Consider the following 20,201-nt stretch of genomic DNA (forward strand, 5'->3'; position numbering starts at 1 on the left):
GGGAGGGGGGCGGGGTTAGTTTAGGTCTCATGTACAGTGGTTGTAGATCTGCCAGTTGAATTGACAGTTGATGATACCAGTAGTGGTAATACACTTGTGCTGTTGATATTTTTCAGGCATAGAGCTGGTGGCAGCGTTTTACGGCTGTCTGTATGTTGGTAAGTTAATTTTTATCTACGAAACATTTTTAATTTCTTTTAAAAGATTCATACACAAATAGTTGATAATTCTATGTTAACTAATAGAGAAGGAAAAGTGGAATAAAAATGTTGGTAAACCAACACAATTATCCGGCACGGAGATCCAACATCCTACGGACAATAGTCTGTGGTCTGTCCGGTACTCGGGAATCCGAGGTGGATATCACAAGGGTATTCAAACAGAGCTCCATCCATGAGAAGTAAATTAATTTTAAATAATCGAAGGAGCATCGACACCAAAGAAAATAGAGAAGCGGAAAAAAATACCTAAAAATGTTGTTATTGGTGAAATGTATGCGCATAGCTCATAGATTAACTCATTCACCCCTTAAGACACATTTTAACTCTTCCCATTCAAAGGTTGGAATAGTTCATTACAAATTTCAAGGGGTGAAAGAGTTAGTCTTCTATATGTGTCAAAGAGTATCTAAATCTTATATTTTGTAAGGTCAGGATGCTTATGTATTTTCTTCTATGTTTTCAGGCTGTGTTCCCGTCACCATCCGGCCGCCCCACCCACAAAACATTTCCACAACCCTTCCGACTGTTAAGATGATTGTAGACGTCAGTAAAGCGTCGGCCATCCTTACCAGTAGTACTGTACTAAAGCTGCTGAGACTCAAGGTAAGACTGTTATAATGATCGTAGACGTCAGCATAGCGTCGGCCATCCTTACCAGTAGTACTGTACTAAAGCTGCTGAGACTCAAGGTAAGACTGTTATAATGATCGTAGACGTCAGCATAGCGTCGGCCATCCTTACCAGTAGTACTGTACTAAAGCTGCTGAGACTCAAGGTAAGACTGTTATAATGATCGTAGACGTCAGCATAGCGTCGGCCATCCTTACCAGTAGTACTGTACTAAAGCTGCTGAGACTCAAGGTAAGACTGTTATAATGATCGTAGACGTCAGCATAGCGTCGGCCATCCTTACCAGTAGTACTGTACTAAAGCTGCTGAGACTCAAGGTAAGACTGTTATAATGATCGTAGACGTCAGCATAGCGTCGGCCATCCTTACCAGTAGTACTGTACTAAAGCTGCTGAGACTCAAGGTAAGACTGTTATAATGATCGTAGACGTCAGCATAGCGTCGGCCATCCTTACCAGTAGTACTGTACTAAAGCTGCTGAGACTCAAGGTAAGACTGTTATAATGATCGTAGACGTCAGCATAGCGTCGGCCATCCTTACCAGTAGTACTGTACTAAAGCTGCTGAGACTCAAGGTAAGACTGTTATAATGATCGTAGACGTCAGCATAGCGTCGGCCATCCTTACCAGTAGTACTGTACTAAAGCTGCTGAGACTCAAGGTAAGACTGTTATAATGATCGTAGACGTCAGCATAGCGTCGGCCATCCTTACCAGTAGTACTGTACTAAAGCTGCTGAGACTCAAGGTAAGACTGTTATAATGATCGTAGACGTCAGCATAGCGTCGGCCATCCTTACCAGTAGTACTGTACTAAAGCTGCTGAGACTCAAGGTAAGACTGTTATAATGATCGTAGACGTCAGCATAGCGTCGGCCATCCTTACCAGTAGTACTGTACTAAAGCTGCTGAGACTCAAGGTAAGACTGTTATAATGATCGTAGACGTCAGCATAGCGTCGGCCATCCTTACCAGTAGTACTGTACTAAAGCTGCTGAGACTCAAGGTAAGACTGTTATAATGATCGTAGACGTCAGCATAGCGTCGGCCATCCTTACCAGTAGTACTGTACTAAAGCTGCTGAGACTCAAGGTAAGACTGTTATAATGATCGTAGACGTCAGCATAGCGTCGGCCATCCTTACCAGTAGTACTGTACTAAAGCTGCTGAGACTCAAGGTAAGACTGTTATAATGATCGTAGACGTCAGCATAGCGTCGGCCATCCTTACCAGTAGTACTGTACTAAAGCTGCTGAGACTCGGGGTAAGACTCCTGACGGAATTAACGGTATGTGGAATATAGAGGATCTGTCATAAGTTTCCCTTCATATTAGATTTATGATACAAGTTTTGGATTTTCATGTTTGCGAGCCTCTGGCAACTGAACTGACGCAGTGCTAGCATTTAACTTAAATAGCCCTTTTGTGGAGTTTGTGACCCGTGTTTGTGGTCTGCTTACAGGAGTCCATAGGGATTGTGGAAACAAAGGCTTGGCCGACAATACTGGACACCGATGACCTACCCAAGAAAAAGCTGTCCGCTATCTACCGTGCCCCCACCCCGGAAATGATTTGTTACCTCGACTTCAGTGTCTCCACTACCGGCATGTTGGCTGGGGTCAAGGTCAGTCTGCCTCGATAAACACAATTTGCCAGATCTAGAAACATTTTTTGCAAATAATGTTTACTCTCGGTTTAGATTAAACAATATTTCGTTTAACAAGCATGTAGATCAGAAATGTTCTGTCTAACTGTGGGATCTAAGAAGGTTGGACAGGCATTCGTTGAACACAGGTTTTATTGGGAAGTGGTTTTTAAAAATGGCATTATAGTTGTTTGATTGAAAGGATATTGAAATATTTAGGGGTTGGGTAACACAGCTTACACCATATATATGATAAATACTGCTCAGACTTGTGGGGAAAACATCACGCTTTCATGCACGCCTCTCAACAGGCAAAGATTTTCAGAACTTCTAACTAAAATATATTGATACCTCTTTAGTAGTTGAGTGCAATAAATGATGAGATCACAATGTTACAATGGCAGTTTTACTAAAGCTAATTACGCTTTCACGTTAAGTGTTTTGATTGTTTGATGACTTGATTATAATTACTGGGACAACTCTTTATAAAAAAAGGGGCCTAAAAACACTTACTGGTATATAGGACAACTAACTTGATAAAAACGGGCTCTCCATATGTCGCGTTAAAAAGTGCAAGGTAAAATATTACTCAATTGAGGTCCCCCAAATATTATCTATAATATAATTCAAAGTATAGATATTGATATGGAAATGAAATATATGTTACATGTGTTTCAGATGTCTCATGCAGCTGCGACCGCTCTATGTCGGTCCATCAAACTCCAGTGTGAGTTTTATCCCTCGCGTGACGTGGCCCTGTGTCTCGACCCCTACTGTGGCCTGGGCTTCGGGCTTTGGTGTCTAACAAGGTAGGTCTTCCCTCTCCACGGTCTCTTCCCTCTGTTGTTCCTCTTCTTCTGTATCTCTCCTCATCTTCAGTCTTTCACTCTTGTTTCTCCCTCTCTTCTCTCTTTGATCTTCACTTCACTCCCTCCCCTCATCCCTCATTTATCTTTCCTTTCCTAAGTCTTCTCTCTCCACTTTTCCTCTGCGCACTCTCATTTTCTTATTTGTCTCTCCCATATAAAAACTACATATTATGTAAATCCTTTGTTACCAAGGTTTTGGTGTGTAAGGGGAAGTTTTTAGTAAATTGTATTTCCAATATTATTTGTTCCATTCCAATGAAATTTTGAGGACATATCTTTTTTCCAACACCTGTCTCTCTGATTGGTTGCCAAAATAAACTTCTAAGCAGCTGTACATATTTTAATGAGCCTTTGTACACTAATATCTCTGTCTTGTTTGTGTTGCAGTATTTATTCTGGTCATCATTCCATACTGATTGCTCCATCTGAGGTGGAGACGAATCCTGCTGTCTGGCACACTGCAGTCAGTAACTACAAAGGTGAGTTGTCTCCCCTAGCTGTCCATACATGTGTCATGTTCCACGTACATATGATGTAACATTGATAAATACATACTTTAAAGGATTGAAAATTGGTTCTTGTAGTTCTCATCTTGCTCTCTTGAAATCCGTAATATTCCTACAGAAATAGAAATGAAGATGTCATGGCCATTAGAATTATTTTAAAATGTGAAATGTTCAGATTTTGTGCCCACATTTGTTTTAATCAGACTTGATGGCTGAGCCTGTAGACCAGCATAATTCCTTCATTGCTATTTGAACCATGTCTACATTAGATACGTAATGGTTTGTGTTTGGCTGAGCCTGTAGACCAGCATGATTATTCCTTCATTGCTATTTGAACCATGTCTACATTAGATACGTAATGGTTTGTGTTTCAGTTCGAGATACGTTTTGCTCCTATGGAGTAATGGAACTATGTACGAGAGGATTAGGGACATCCACAACCACTCTCAAGGTACGAATGTTGTCTCTATGTATAAAATGTTGCCTCGAGATATAAAATATTGTCTCAAGGTATGAAACGTTGTCTGAGGTATTAAACGTTGCCTCAAGTAAGAAATATTGTTGTCTCATTGTGCAAAATGTTGTTGTCTAGTGTATGATTTTTTTTCATCTCAAGCTATGAAATGTTGTCTTGAGGTACAAAATGTTGTCCCCGATACAAAGTCTTGTTGTCTCAAAGTACGAAATGCTGTTGTCACCCTCAAATTCTCTTTGCTTTTCAAAGATATGTTAAATTTCACCTATTAAAGCTAATTAAGGTTTATAGCTATTAATTTTCTGTGAACATTTTACTATTAAGTAACTTTAGCAAGTAAACTTTCTATTGATATCTTGATACAGTGTATCAGAAGGCATGTGCTGTTAGTCAGCTATATCCTTCAGATTTTCCTTAGCCAGGTATTGTGCTAAACAAGAAGCTTTATCATCGACCATCAACAGTGACAACATAGCAAATTTTAAGTCTCTTTTGTGTTACTTATTTCACTCACCTAGATTAAAAGACAAAAAATTGATACGCTACTGGTTAGGCCAGTTGTTGCCAGATGAAGGTAGCCCATTGTTTGCTCTTAATTAAACCCTTGTAGAATACTGTGTTGATGTTGGTCTTTATTGTGTTGTTCCAGGCCCGGGGGGTAAACCTTAGCTGTGTGCGGACGTGCTGTGTGATAGCAGAAGAACGTCCGAGGATCCATTTGACCACGTCTTTCACGAAACTGTTTGCCAATCTCGGTCTCTCGCCGCGGGCAGTTAGCACCAGCTTCGGCTGTCGGGTCAACCTCGGCATGTGTTTACAGGTAGGCACAGAGTAACACAAAGTAACACAAAGTAACACAGAGTATCGCAAATTACACAGAGTAGCACAAAGTAACACAGAGTAGCACAGATTAACACAAAGTAACACAGAGTATCACAAAGTAACACATAATAACACAAAGTAACACAGAGTAACACCGCGGTATTGGATAAGTCTCAATACACAAATTTACAATTCGTCTCGCTGTCCAATGAACAGTGAACTCTAAACAAGGATAATACCAATTTGAACCTGAAACTGTAATGTATTTTACTGTACGTATGTAATGGATATTTTATTTAAATGTAATATAATCATCACTTATAATTCTGTATTGAATGGTTCATGCTTGATTCCACACATTTTCGACTGTGTTTGACATGCATGAATTGAGACGAAAATATAAATGTGAGTTTTCGGAAATTGGTCTCGGCATTTAACTGTTCAGCATGTTAAACATATTGGCCAGTACTTTACTTGAGGATGTTACAAGCCCTAATACATGTTATAGGGTGCCTCGTGTCCGGACCCCACAACCGTGTATGTGGACTTGCGTGCCCTGCGTAATGACCGGGTTACCCTGGTAGAGAAGGGGAGTCCCCACAGCCTCTGTGTCATGGAATCTGGCAAGGTATGTGGATAATATTCCAATAACTACAGTCAAACTTCTATGTTTCGAACTTTACAGGACCATCGGAAAAAAATCAAAACATCGAGACTTCCACTTACGTATATACTGCATAAGACCGACTGTAATTGTCAAGTGACAAACACAAGGCAAGATATTCAATTTAAAATATAGAAATATTGGATTTAATGTATAATTAGAAAAATATATTTTGTGTATTTATGCACGTTTAGATGTTAAAATATCCAGGGACATCTCAATGTTCTCGTACAGGTACATGTAGTTGTTTTACTCGAATCAATAGTTGTAATTTTCAACGTTTACCTACCTGGTAACGATCAAACCTTGACTGTCAGAAGTATTATATAAGGGAAAAAATCTGGACTTTGCCTAGAGATTGACACATCGAGAAATTTGAATCTTCGAAGTTCGATTTATGAAAGTAAGTTGGACTGTATTTCTGTTTTGGACGTTAGTCTGAACTAATAATACTTTACTACAATGTAGCAGGAAGCTTTTTGGCCGATTAGTTTGAACTGAAATCTGTCTTGATTATGTATCATTGAGTTTATGTGTGGATTTATGTTGTAAAAAGAGAAGTATTTGTCTAGGGCTTTAACCATTCAAAAAAGAGTAAAAATAAAAAAAAAACTGCAATGTGTTAAATCACCAACAGGAGGGCAGACTTAATGGTAGATGAGTTTATCTTGACAATTTCATGGACTGTTTTTGTGCTCACACCAACTATCTTTAATATAATGTGCAGAGGTCTTGTAACATGAATTAAACATTAACCCTTTCACCACTATGTAACTTGAGTAGACTCTACCATGCATTGAGCTGGATGTGTCTATTATGGTCTATAGTGGTGAAAGGGTTAATTCTTACCATGAGAATGATAGAGATACTCATTTTCAAATGCTTAATGTACCATCTAGCTTGGAAGAAAAAATAAGCTTGAGCATGGAATCTGAGTTTAAGAATGAGAGATAGTGGAATGAATACAGAGCTGATCTGAGTTTGTTTTTTCCACTTTGTCTGAAGTATATAAACAGTGTTACACTAGAGGTGATACAGTATCAGTAATTAAGGTTTGATATATTCTCACACCCCAAACCATTTCATATATTGCTATGCATGTCTCTCCCAGCTAGTCACAATTCATTTTCATCACTCTGTGGACTTCGTTCTTATACAATGGTCAAGTATGAGAATACCTTGGATGAGTTCGTATTTCAGGGACTCAAGGTGAACACCAAGGTCATTGATGCTATTTATAGGTCATTCACAGGGCCAAGGTGGCGGGGCGTTCATGTCTTACAGATGTTTTCTAGTTTTGAACAGGATTCCATATTTTTTCGCTTGTTGAATGATGTAATGTTTATGACTTACAGCTTAAAATTACCAGTATGTTTAATGTTTCCAGCTCCTGCCTGGTGTCAAAGTGGTGATAGCTAATCCGGACACCAAAGGACAGTGTGCAGACTCGCATCTAGGAGAGGTCAGTACAGTGAATCTTAATCAAACCAGATAAAGTGGGGAAGGCTAATCAGAAAGGCAGTAAACTAAAAAGCTGAGTGCTGTGACTGACATATCATGCAAAGATTCAGTGCTCTTGCCTCTGTAATGATTTTATAAGGGTTAGGGTAGGGTAAATTTTGGCAAATTAAAATTTTAGACAGCATTAAAACGATTAAAACGCTTGTATAATATGTGTTTAGTTCTATTGATACTTTGTAGTCATGAACACAAAGTGTTCAAACTATGGGTAACTGATCATTAACCTGTACTTCTGTCTCCTCAGATCTGGGTACACAGCCCCCACAATGCCACAGGTTACTTCACGATTTACGGCGACGAGTCACTCCATGCTGACCACTTTGACTCGCACCTGGCCACCGGTGACGCGCGACTATCCTATGCCAGAACCGGGTTCCTTGGCTTTGTACGGCGCACAGAGCTCACCCAGAGCGACGGAGGTTTGCCCTTTGTTTAATCAGCATCATTAGTTATCTAAATTCCTATTATGGAATCTTTATGATGAAGCCTCAGTAAAATGGAAAAATAATCTTGACAGTTTTCTTGAATTTCAAACAAAATGGAAAAAATATCCTGTCACTTTCATACAGTATTAAGTCTATAGAGTTTACGGTTGGAGTAACAGACGTTTTTGTTACAGAGCGCCACGATGCTATATTTGTGGTGGGAGCGCTGGACGAAACAGTGATGTTACGAGGAATGAGGTACCACCCCATCGACATTGAGAACACTGTGTCTCGCTCCCATAGAAAGATCTGTGAATGGTGAGTAGGTCGACCTCCCCACGAATAGGGTTTAAATAACACCAACTTCCCGGTAATGTGTAGTCTTTTTGTCATACAGATATAACTTATCCTGAACAGGTGCTGGGGCTGGGTTACAGCATTGATTTAAAGCTACACTGTAAAAGTTTTTATATAAGCACATCAGGTGCATCAGCGATAATTTTCAAGCAACACACTCTGATTAAGTGCTATGCTATGTGTATCTCTCAATTACATACAGAAACGCAGAGAGTTTATATATAAAGTGGTTGTATTTTAGTGCTTTCAACACGAGAAATATTATGACTGCCTATTGACGCTAAACATGTTTAATAAGTGTGTTATAATAAGAGTCATACAGTTGTAAAGATCTTAAAAAGAAAATCCATCTGAAATATATCATCTTTATGTTGTTTGTAATACTGTATCGACTTGGTAAACAGTAAAGTAACTTTATAACCCGGTTCATTTATTTGCTATCGTAAAATTCCCGCCCATCTAGGTTTGATTTGTTTCCTTAAATTTTTCACCTGTTTCTATTTATTGTTTTATCCTTGATTTCCCTTCTATCTCAATTGATTAGTAATCAGTAAAACTCTCTCAGATCTTCGTTGATTTAATCATTTACAAACTGCAAAATTTATATTTTTGTGTCTTATAAATTGTACAAGTTACAGGAATCCTGTCTTCTTGCTAAATAACTGTGATGTTTTTGCTTTATACAGTGCTGTATTCACCTGGACAAACCTGCTGGTAGTTGTCGTAGAATTGGAAGGAAATGAGAATGAGGCTCTAGATCTTGTTCCCTTGGTGACGAACGTGGTTCTGGAGGATCACTACCTCATCGTGGGGGTCGTGGTGGTGGTAGACCCTGGTATCATTCCTATCAACTCGCGCGGCGAGAAACAACGCATGCACCTGCGGGACGGCTTTCTGGCTGATCAACTCGACCCCATATACGTGGCCTACAACATGTAGTATAGTCAACAAAAGGAGAGCTCTACACATCTGTAAGATGTCTTCCAGTTTGAAGAAAAACACTAAACTTAACCTGAATTTAACCAGCTCTATAAGTATATGAAACCTTGGTAATATTGGGCAGTTAACTCTGAGCCATCTCTGCGTCAAACCTTGAGCGTCTTTGTCAGTTGAGATTTTGAGCAACTATATGTGAACCCTGCACGTTACTCGGCAGTTAGAACTGAACTAACCTGAATGATTTGAAGCATTGAGAACCATGAACAGTTGAAATTGAAACAACTGTTTGGAGAAGATTTGACTATCCTGGGCATGAACATTCAAATTTCTACAGGTTTTCTGTGGTAGTTTTATGATCAATTTGATGGTTCACAATTTTGTTTTCTTGTTGACCATATGATCAGATTATAAATTTCGCGAACAGGCTCTAGGTCTTATAATGCGAACTGAAAGGTTGAATGTGTATGCTGCCGACAAGCTCACGTTAGATGCTTCACAAGGAGGTTTGGCCATTGAAGAATTGATGAAAAACACCATACCAATTGTTGACATGGAAAGTCACTTGGAAGGTCATCATCTGACATTTTACAAGGATATATGTGGACCTTTCTTTGAGAGCCTTGCTTATGCAAATTTGGCCATAGAACTTTTTCCTCAATATGTCATAATTTGTTACGTGGGTTCGATGCTGCGACAGTGAACTTATCTATCAGAGTTGAAGGCGAAGATTCAGATCCTGATTTTACAGCTAGGTCTGTCTGCAATGTCTGATTTACGGATGGGAAGATCTTTTCCTACGGCAAAGTACCTTGGTATGGGGGTGAGGAATAAATTATCGGTGGAAAAATGTGGACCTGGTGACTATGACTAAAGTGTGGCGGCGAGGAATGATATTTATGGACGAGATGACCTTCTTGTTATGACATGATTTGTCGGTGAGAACTATTCACTGATGGGAGGATCAACGTGACCAAACTGTATTGGTCCCGAAAAGCTGCCATACTCTTTGTGTATGTGTGGACAATGTCGATGTTGAAAAGTTTTGAACTGTCTCACAGCTGTGTGTGTGTGTGTTTGCCATGTTAAAAATGTGAGAACTATGTTTCAGTTTTCGTCAGCTTCACATGCAGTGTAAGCTAGATGGCCTGATGTAAGCAGGGTGTGTTTTGTTGAGAAGATAGGACATCCTGATAGTATCATCTGTCTTTGATGATGATAGCCATGCTGAAACGATACAATTCAAAATTCTATTGAAGACATGCGTTTTATAAGCAACACATTATCGAACAGTGTTTTTAGCACAGATAACTACTTCAGGTTTTTCCGGAAATGTTTTTTGATCTTTTGAATGGAAAGAAAATCTAGTTGTGGATTTCATTTTTATTACATTAAAGACAATAATAATGAACATTGAATTGGAAAGTAGATATTCCATTGACATAGTAAACATTTAAGAAACTGTTTTGTGATGTTGCTAACTTTAAGCTTTTATTCAAAAAGCCTATTTCAGCAAGAACCAGGAGATGCAATGTTTTGACATTTCGGCAACTTTTTTATCATACAGTGTTTGCATTGGCTATATTTTTTAAACCTGCTCATCTCATTTTCTTGACTATATGCATGTTTCCTTTAAAATGACATAGTCATATACTAACTAATTCTAATGTGAAAGTACATTGAAATATTAAGAAATCCTTAAACTCTTTTCCATTGCTTGCAAGCAGGTCAATTTCATCTTTAGATGATTCAGGCATATTGATATGCAAATAATAGCGGAAAGGATTGTAGTACAACATTTTCCAAGTTTTCTAAGGTGAAAATTACCAGTAGTTATACAGGGTGTCTTGTAAGTTAAAAAATCATTTTAAAACTTTCCTCCTCTTCTGTTTGGAGGAAGAAAATATCTTCTAAAAAAAAAAATCACTTGACAACAGCTACTCTTACAGATAAAAAAAAATTAAGGTCACTTCTATTTATTAAAACATTATTTACGGAGCTGATCTACTTTTATCATTATTCATTCAATACATTGAGATTTTGTAAGCAATGCCATTGTAGAAGGAAGTAAAAAATTCATGTTTTGTTTCTTGATTGAAAGTCTGGAATATAAAGGTTTTTTTTATTATATTATTTTTGGAAGTCTGACCTGAATGGATATAAAATTTATCAAACTTTCCGACTGTTGCTTATATTGAAATGATCATATGTCATGTTGTATAATTATCGCCCTGTTGATATGTTATTATGCTAGGAGTGTATATGGTGTATATATGTATTAAACCCTATGTAGTCAGTAAGCTTTAGTGTGATAAAGGTAGATACTTTCCCATTACGAGATGTGCAATATTTACTTCATTAACGAAAACAAATCATTTGTTACCACTGGGAAAAAATAAATGCTATTCTAGAGTGATTATAATCGCGATACCACTGAGAGTTTTTTTTCTTCTTCTTGACAGTATGACTAATATAGCAGATAAGTTCTACTAATTGGACATACTCGTCATGGATGTACAGATGTATTATGGTGCAACTATGTGTTCATGTGCTTGCTACAGTGGTGTAATCTAATTTTCTTATATTTTTACATACCCTGTGTGTCAATTGTTTCTTGTTTTGTTATTCGTGTACTCTTTATATATTCCACCTTTTTTTTGAGGAATGTAATTCATTGGAACGCAAATGCAAGTTGAAGTTATTGGACAATGTCCATGTAATGTATTCTGGATTTAATTTAGAATATCTAGAAATGTTTATCAAGAAAACTATTATCAAATTCAGGAAAACAAAAATAGACTTCTTCAATAAATTATCCCATTTATTGTTAACACTTGTCGAGAGTTAGCTCCCTTGCAATTGCCTCCCCTCTGTGTGAGAGTATGATAGAGTTACCTTACCTACAGTTGTTTCCGCCTTGTGGTAGAAAAATTGCTTGCCTCAAGGGATTTACTTACTGTGCAATTATTTCTATAGCATTTTTGCATAAGATTTTACATGATTTTTTCCCCCCTTCACGTTTGATATAAAGTTTTGATACTCTCGATATCGTGAGCTGTTAGTGCTTCATAACAGGCCTTTTTGATGGTCGTTTCTTGATTATAATATAGTGCTAAAATCAACCTGACACAATATTTATTTGTAGCTGACATAGCCCAGCAGTGTGGCCAACATATTGGCTCTTTTGTTAGTGTCTTTAGGAATAACTTCACCGAAGTTTGTGTTACCTTGCAACTGATGCAGGCATAGGTGTCATAAGTCTTTGCTATTATAATCAGAGTTTATAAAATTGCAACTGTATTGCAAAATCGAAAAGACAATTTAGGCAATTTAAATTTATCTATCAGTACTATTTTCAAATAGAAGAAAAAATTCTAGGCTTCGGCTGATAAAGTGAATATTAATTTTCAAACTTTTTACTTTTTCATTATGAACACATACGTTTCATTAGTTTAAAGATATTTTTTTGTTAAAATGTTAAATTATTGAAGAATTTTTAATTGTTCTATTTTTTGTGCTGATTAATATATAATATACACTGTATATTGATTTCATGACACAAGAAAAATTGCTCTGTCCTGATATTACCCTATCATGTGTATGGGATGCCCCAGGAGCTTAGAAATGAGGCCTCAATTGGGTTTCTTAAAAACACATTTCTTGTACTAATTAGCCATAGAATTAACCATACAACTCTCTTCCAGCCCTCTAGAACATTTGATGGAGTATTTATATTATCATTAATGGCTAAGAAACTGGATTTAATATTTAATGACAGGTAGTGGACTTTTAGAGAGAACAGTTTGTGGCAGAGAAGGTTCAGAATGGAAAGTAGCAGTAGACAACATGCCATTTTAACTGGAATCATAAAGGCAGGGTGTTTATTTGATAGGGATGCTGTTTACAGCAAATATGGTCAACACACTATTGAAAACTTATATTTTCATATTTTTCGTGTAGTTAATAAATATCTTGTTTCGAACAGGTGTTTTACTCTTGTTAGCTGTATTTCTTTTTTTAATCTTCTAAACACTAAATGTATAATTTTTACTGGTTATTTAAGATCAATTTTGTCTTAACCTGAATTATTTAAAAACAAAATAGGATGCGAAATTGTAATTTGATTTATTAATTATGATGTTGTTAAATATTGATTTTAATCAATGTTGCATTTACTGGTGTACATTTGGTACAGTGAGTATAAGTTAGTATTGAATTGTTTAAAAAAAGTAATATATGAATTCTATCAGCTTACCCTTTCTTGGCATAAATCGTATAAGTCAAATCTCACAAAACAAGCAGAAAAGTGTGGTTCTAAATGTCAAGATTATGCCTATCAGGACCTATGAGAGCTACATTTTTTCTCAAATATAAAATGTGTATACCTTATAGGAAAGACTTATCTCTGGACTGGAAACTGTGAATGTATTACAGAAAAATGAAATGGGGAAACATTTGAAAAAAACCAATTGCAAAGTTTTGTGGTACGGGTGCAGGTCGCCTGTTTTGATCAACACTTACGATCTTATGCAGTGCTACTTTTTTGTACACAACACCAAATAAATGCTTTATCTATTTGGAGGTTACCTGTGTGTTAATTAAGATTTGTGCTACATCTGACAGAAGCTTACTATTGGCCAAGTTTATAATAAGCTATTTTGTTGCAAAGAAGTTTGAGAAATTGAACAGAATTACAGTGAAATAGTGTTTCAGTGTAGGAAATTATGCAATATGGAAAGGTTAGCAACAGGGAAAAGATATCAAAATGGAAGACAGTAAAACATGAATTAAGTCCTGAAAACTCATATTTATTATGAAAATAATTTTGATTGAAAGTATTCCGTTACAACTATTCCACGTTTTTTTTTATAGTTTAACATATTTCTTGCCAAACCAATTTTCTAAGAATTAGGTAACCTTGCTCATTTCAATACAATTTCTATTGTCATAGATATCATCAATGTTTCATAATGTCTCAGCACTGAGATTCAATTGATACCTATACAAAATTATTCGTTTAACAGTATTTATTAAATATAATCACCACAACTTAGCACTGCTTCAATATATATATATATCTGTATGATATGTAAATAGAATCATCATATATACAAATATAGAAAACAGAGAAAAAATACTGGATTTGTAAACAACAATAAACAGAACTATTATCTGTAGGACATTTCTAGGTTCTCCGCTGCTTAAGTAGGATTTTGTGAACCGTACTTACAAGAAACCTTGTCGATATTCAGGTTCATTATTCTTTGTTATTTTTCATACCGTGTCTGTGTGAACTACTTTCTAAAACTGTATAAGGTCTGATGAGCGAGTGCTTGTTGAATGTTTCATCTGTCAGAGTTCTTGATGTATCGTGATTTTGTTCAATATTGTAACATTCTTTCATTATAGTAAGGTGTGTCATACATGTATGTACTATTAATTTATCTTTTCTCGGTATTGCTAGGCAAAGTTTTTGTACAATTTTTAGCATATTTTTTTTTTGTACATGCATTTTGTGAGAAGGAAATATCCTTCATGAAGACGTGATGTCATATAGCTGAAATAAAGCTCTTAAACTCTTACTACAGTGTACAGAGTTTTTTTTACTTGTCTTTACAGAACTTATTCTTTCAACTTCTTTATTAACTTTCAGCTTGTCAACTTATAACTATAGGGTTAATAATTAGCTTATTCCGTATTGGCCCAGTTATTAGGTCGAGGTCCGTCATATTGGCCTGAGGCCGCAGGCCAATATGACTGACCGAGGCCTAATTACTGGGCCAATATGGAATTAGCTAATTATTGACCCTTTTATTAATTAACTATGTGGATATAAAAACAATGAAACAGGTTATTCTAACATGTTTAATCGGAAAATAACTTTGAAATTTAAATTGAACATTTGTCACATTTTCATCGTTGTTCTTATTGCGACAATTCAGATTGGTGCACAAAATGACTGTTCTGACAACATCTCATACCTCTGGATGTCGTGGACCAGAACATCAAGCATCTAAGCCCCTGTTTTTGCTTGCCTGTCAAGAGATGTTGTCGTCTGCGCCAGGAACATATCGGGTTTTGCCGTAGGATAAGAACTTACCTTCCGGTGAGTTCCGAACGGTTTACCGGGCGCGTTCGATTACAAGCGTTTTCTCGTATTTGGCGAGTTTGTCAAAAGTCGACCAATATTTTCCATAAAGGCCGACTTTTCTCAATATTGGCCGACTTTGTGTAACAGTTCCGATATTGGCTGAGATTGTTGATTATACTGCACGGGCCGTTTATTACATATTACAGCAATATCTACATAGTTAGTTAATAAAATTTAATAAAGGGGCAGACACTGCAATAATGCAATGGAGAATGGAAAGAATACTTAGGGCCTGTTTGTTTATATCCATGGCAGAACAACCCGTTTGACCGTCTTTAAATGTAACATTTTTATGGTATAAATCCTGGCGGACCTGCAAATGTTTATGCAGGCCCTGCAAAGCTTTGTGAAGGCTCGCCTGAAAGCAGTATCAGATTACCAGGTTTGACCTTATTTGATTAACGAACAACTGGTCAAACCGGTTCAACCGTTTAAAGATAACGGTCCAGTATACTATGCATCCGAGATTTTTTGCAACAATATTTTCATCTGTTAACCCTCTGAAACAAGGGTATATTTATCATGACAGCTAATAATAGTACTATAGACTATATAAGGTAATTACTTGAGAAGGGGCTAATAGGGGTTTTATCTGTGAGGGGCGAACATTTTATTGGCGAAAGTTTTCCGTGTACAGTCGTTACGTAAAGTTTACCGTTACAAGTACGTCATGGTCTTTCTGGAGTAGCGTCATGTATATTATATATGGGAAACGTTAATTAAGCCCAGTGAAATATTCACCCTTTGTCCTTAAAGTCCATGTTTGCCTAGTGTTAAAATCGACCTTCAGTCAGAATTGCGATATATTGTATGTTATGTACTACAGAGGAGAAATCTCATTTAAAGCAATACAGCAACTAACCCCCTTTCTCGGACTTAGGGGCTGGGCCACGAAGGGGCAATTTTTTCATATTCCTTCAAAGCCTACTCCGAAGGAACTAAGAGATTGACATCAACCATATTTGGTTGTAAGCATTCTCAAAAGATGGGGATTCAAAATAGTACAAATGTAGAGACTGACCCCTCGGGAGGGGGGCAATCGGAACAACTCCGCATTCATTTGTGCTCGACCCCCTGTTTTTTAAGCCCAAAAATGGCAACCCCTATCCTAAAAATATCTTGGCATTTCTACGAATTTTATGAAATCTTTCAACAAGTCTTCAGTAGATGTCACCAATGAAAGCACAGAAGACGTTTTATGATGATACAAGTGTAAATATTACCGAAAATGAAACGGTGTAAAAAGTTAAATGACTCATCAAATACCTTCAGCGAAGTCATTCCACTCAGAATTTCACACATATGAATACTAATTATCAGTCATTAAAGTGATCGATAAATAAACTGAAATAAAGTCTAATGTCTAAGTAAACATTCTCAACACCTCGACTAGCCCTTTCCTAACTTGATAAATTTGACTATTATTTGTGTCTGCTCTGGTTCGTTGTATCGGGATAGCAGTGTGTAGTTTCTGGACCACAAAATGGAAACGGTTGAGATTCCATCCTATAACCATTGGTGCATTTGCTTTGCACGGAATAGAGATATGCAAACAGGACTGACCTCAGGTTCCGCCCCCGCTCACTGGGTCTCGGATCAAGGAGTCAATTGGTCATAGAATGGAAATGGTTTAGAACCCCATCCCATGACCCTTTTTGCCTTTGCTGAGCATGCAGCTTTGGATACATATATACATGTACTACCAGAATTTGCCTCATTGACTTGCCCTATCGATGGGATCTCATTTATTTACTACTTTTGATAAGAACATTTTTGCAGATTGGCCTCACTGCTGGTAACTTTGTCTGAGGGTCACGATTTTTCCTTCCATAACTGGTGTAGGTTTCATCACTTAGTATTTTTCGGGTAATTTATAGGTGTTAAATAGCATCAGCAGGTAGCATCACACTTAACATGTTATGGGAGAAAAAGAATATCAAATTTGTGATGACAGATTATCATGTATGCATTGTTATACTTAGACTTAAATTACGACTATTACTTGTAGGGTAACGACCTATTCTACGGGACTTATCAAAACATTTAACAGAAATGATTGTTAGAGGATTGACTTTCTTACCGTAGCACGAACGTAGTTGGTAACGAACACATGCTTCATAAAAAATAACCTCGTTGCCAACTGTGTTCATGCTGCCATATACGCCGTCATGAATATAATTACAACTAGAAATGTTTGGCTAACAATTTGACGGGCTTTTCACTGTAAGGACTGATTTGGCCTTCTAATAATAACTTTTGCAAGTCTACACAGTAGCTGACTGAGTAGTGCGGGATTCCCGGAGTGCGAAATGACGTCAGAGAAAGAACGGATAAATATAGGCAGCCAATGGGCTTGGTTGTATAGGAATGTAGTTCGTAAAGGTCATATAGTCCGTCCACTATGTACGTCAGGATGATGAATTGAAACTAGCTTTTTGTCTATATCGGTTGGGTTTGCCATGCACAAGAAAGGCTGATGTTTACCGACTGCAGTAGAGATGTAAACTGTCTATACTTTTAAGATTGAGAGTGCGTAGTAATCGATGTAGTATTACCATTGTGTATTAGATGTCTTGATAGAAATCAAAGTACTGAGAGTACTGAGAGCACTTCGAGCACTTCACAATCGCACAAAAATGAAAACGGTTTTTGACTTTCACTTTTGAAATTATATTTATAGTAAGTCAAGGTCATTCATTCGCACACACTTTAAAGCCCTTCATTCAAGCATGCTTCTTACGAAAAAAAAGTGGTTTCAATATTTTTAAATATTAAAAAGGGGGGGGGGGGGGGGGGGGACTAATATTTGTGGACTAATAATGGTCTTTATTCAAACCTGTTCATGTGACTATGTCAATTAAGGGACCACCCATGACCACCTAAGAGGCCATTTAAATGTTCCCCTTTGTAGTGATTTCATTGTGAAATAAACTTGTATTAAGGGACCACCTAGCTACCTAGGATAAGAGGCCATTTAAAATGTTCCTCTGTGCAGTGATTTCATGGTGAATTAAACTTATAATAAGGGAGCACCTAGGCTAAAAGACCATTTAAAATGTTCCTCTTTGCAGTGATTACATTGTGAATTAAACTTATAATAAGGGAGCACCTAGGCTAAAAGACCATTTAAAATGTTCCTCTTTGCAGTGATTACATTGTGAATTAAACTTATAATAAGGGACCACCTTCGCTAAGAGGACATTTAAAATGTTCCTCTTTGCAGTGATTTCATTGTGAATTAAACTTATAATAAGGGACCACCTTCGCTAAGAGGCCATTTAAAATGTTCCTCTTTGTAGTGATAAGGGACCACCAGCATTAGGAGACTACTTTTTGAACTGATCAAGGATGGTTTCTTAACACAGATGTGACTATATGATAGTGGTTATCTCCGATAGACCTAGTACTCGGTCAGTGCTCATAATTCCTCTATATCAACTGTACACTTCCTAATGTCTGTTGGTACTCGGGTCGTAATGAGAACCGGGTAACTGTCTTGTATGTCTAACATTCAGCACTATGAGCCAATAATACACATGTATGATTTGTCTGATTTCTAATGAGGGTTTATTGACACTGGATATTATAGTTAGCCTTTATATCATGTTGTCACATAAGACCTCAATGTAACAGCAGTGTTTAACATCGTCACCTGGGAGTCCATCATCACACGTTTGGAAACATTGTCACTAGTCATTACATAATTAGTTTGCATTTTGATGTACAAATATATTCATTATGATTATTTTGGCATCTTTCCTTCAAATCTGTAGTTTTATTTTGTGTCACCAATTTAATCTTTGCATGTGTTTACTATATTTAAAAACAGGAAAAGATATTATTTTACTCCTTTGATATACAAAAGAAAATGATTGCCATGTATAATTTTGAAATTTAAACTTTTCAAGACAGATAGATGGTAATTGAGGGTCACTTTTTATTCAAATTTTGATACAAGTATTTGAATAATAAAAAGGCAAAATTGATTACAGTGCTTTTAAAGCTGCTATCAAACTTGTTTTGTTGAAAGATAAACAAAGATAAATGAGATGTTCCTTATTTTCTCAATGACTACCAGCTATATATTTCATGGAGAGGGTTGAATCATTTCATATTTGTGATGAATGCAAAGTATTCGAACTGCGACTTACAAAATAGCAGGTTTTCACCAAGATACATTAAATTTGCAGATTGCTAGCTGAATTGATTTGAATTCATTGGTCATCAATGGCGATTCAAACATTTTGCAAGGCTACAATCACATTGTCAGTAAAGGCTGGCCAGTCAACTGGGAAAAGTAGCATGGTTTTTAACAATTAAAAAATTCACTATAAACCCTTGTATTTCACAAATGATAAACTTAATAATAATAATGTCTAACAGCATATTAATAAGATAATATCACTTGTGTGATAGACATTGTTAAATGTGAAAATTTGTAGTACAGTCAAGAACCTAATATGTTTTATTAAGCAGATGAAATGTTCTAAAGATTAGGTAAACATCATCATAAGTCATATACCTAGAAAGGTCATATAGTCCGTCCACTATGTACGTCAGGATAATGAATTGAAACTAGCTTTTTGTCTATATCGGTTGGGTTTGCCATGCACAAGAAAGGCTGATGTTTACCCACTGCAGTAGAGATGTAAACTGTCAATACTTTTAAGATTGAGAGTGCGTAGTAATCGATGTAGTATTACCATTGTGTATTAGATGTCTTGATTGAAATCAAAGTACTGAGAGTGCTGAGAGCACTTCACAATCGCACAAAAATGAAAACGGTTTTTGACTTTCACTTTTGAAATTATATTTAGAGTAGGTCAAGGTCATTCATTTGCACACACTTTAAAGCCCTTCATTCAAGCATGCTTCTTACGAAAAATTGTTACCCTGGAATTATTGGTTATTTAAAAAAAAGTGGTTTCAATATTTTTACATATATGACCTCTGTGACCTTGAAAGTCTTGATAGTAAGTTA

The 20,201-nt window shown here is 36.7% G+C and overlaps 1 protein-coding gene across 1 annotated transcript in view; it reads left to right on the forward strand.

Annotated features, from left to right (window-relative positions):
• The window catches only part of LOC110460110 (disco-interacting protein 2 homolog C-like), a 114,104-nt gene extending 99,453 nt beyond the window's left edge, over nucleotides 1-14,651 (forward strand). The window contains exons 30-41 of the mRNA XM_021512834.1: nucleotides 117-158; nucleotides 685-824; nucleotides 2,312-2,473; nucleotides 3,173-3,303; nucleotides 3,751-3,842; nucleotides 4,244-4,320; nucleotides 4,994-5,164; nucleotides 5,675-5,794; nucleotides 7,218-7,292; nucleotides 7,596-7,770; nucleotides 7,971-8,094; nucleotides 8,820-14,651. Coding sequence (XP_021368509.1) covers nucleotides 117-158; nucleotides 685-824; nucleotides 2,312-2,473; nucleotides 3,173-3,303; nucleotides 3,751-3,842; nucleotides 4,244-4,320; nucleotides 4,994-5,164; nucleotides 5,675-5,794; nucleotides 7,218-7,292; nucleotides 7,596-7,770; nucleotides 7,971-8,094; nucleotides 8,820-9,072 — 1,562 coding nt within the window. The 3' untranslated portion in view covers nucleotides 9,073-14,651. The remainder of the gene's footprint in view (nucleotides 1-116; nucleotides 159-684; nucleotides 825-2,311; nucleotides 2,474-3,172; nucleotides 3,304-3,750; nucleotides 3,843-4,243; nucleotides 4,321-4,993; nucleotides 5,165-5,674; nucleotides 5,795-7,217; nucleotides 7,293-7,595; nucleotides 7,771-7,970; nucleotides 8,095-8,819) is intronic.
• The last annotated feature ends 5,550 nt before the right edge of the window (nucleotides 14,652-20,201 follow it).

The sequence above is a fragment of the Mizuhopecten yessoensis genome, unplaced genomic scaffold (assembly GCF_002113885.1).
Source record: "Mizuhopecten yessoensis strain PY_sf001 unplaced genomic scaffold, ASM211388v2 scaffold10323, whole genome shotgun sequence".
Taxonomy (NCBI): Eukaryota; Metazoa; Mollusca; class Bivalvia; order Pectinida; family Pectinidae; genus Mizuhopecten; species Mizuhopecten yessoensis.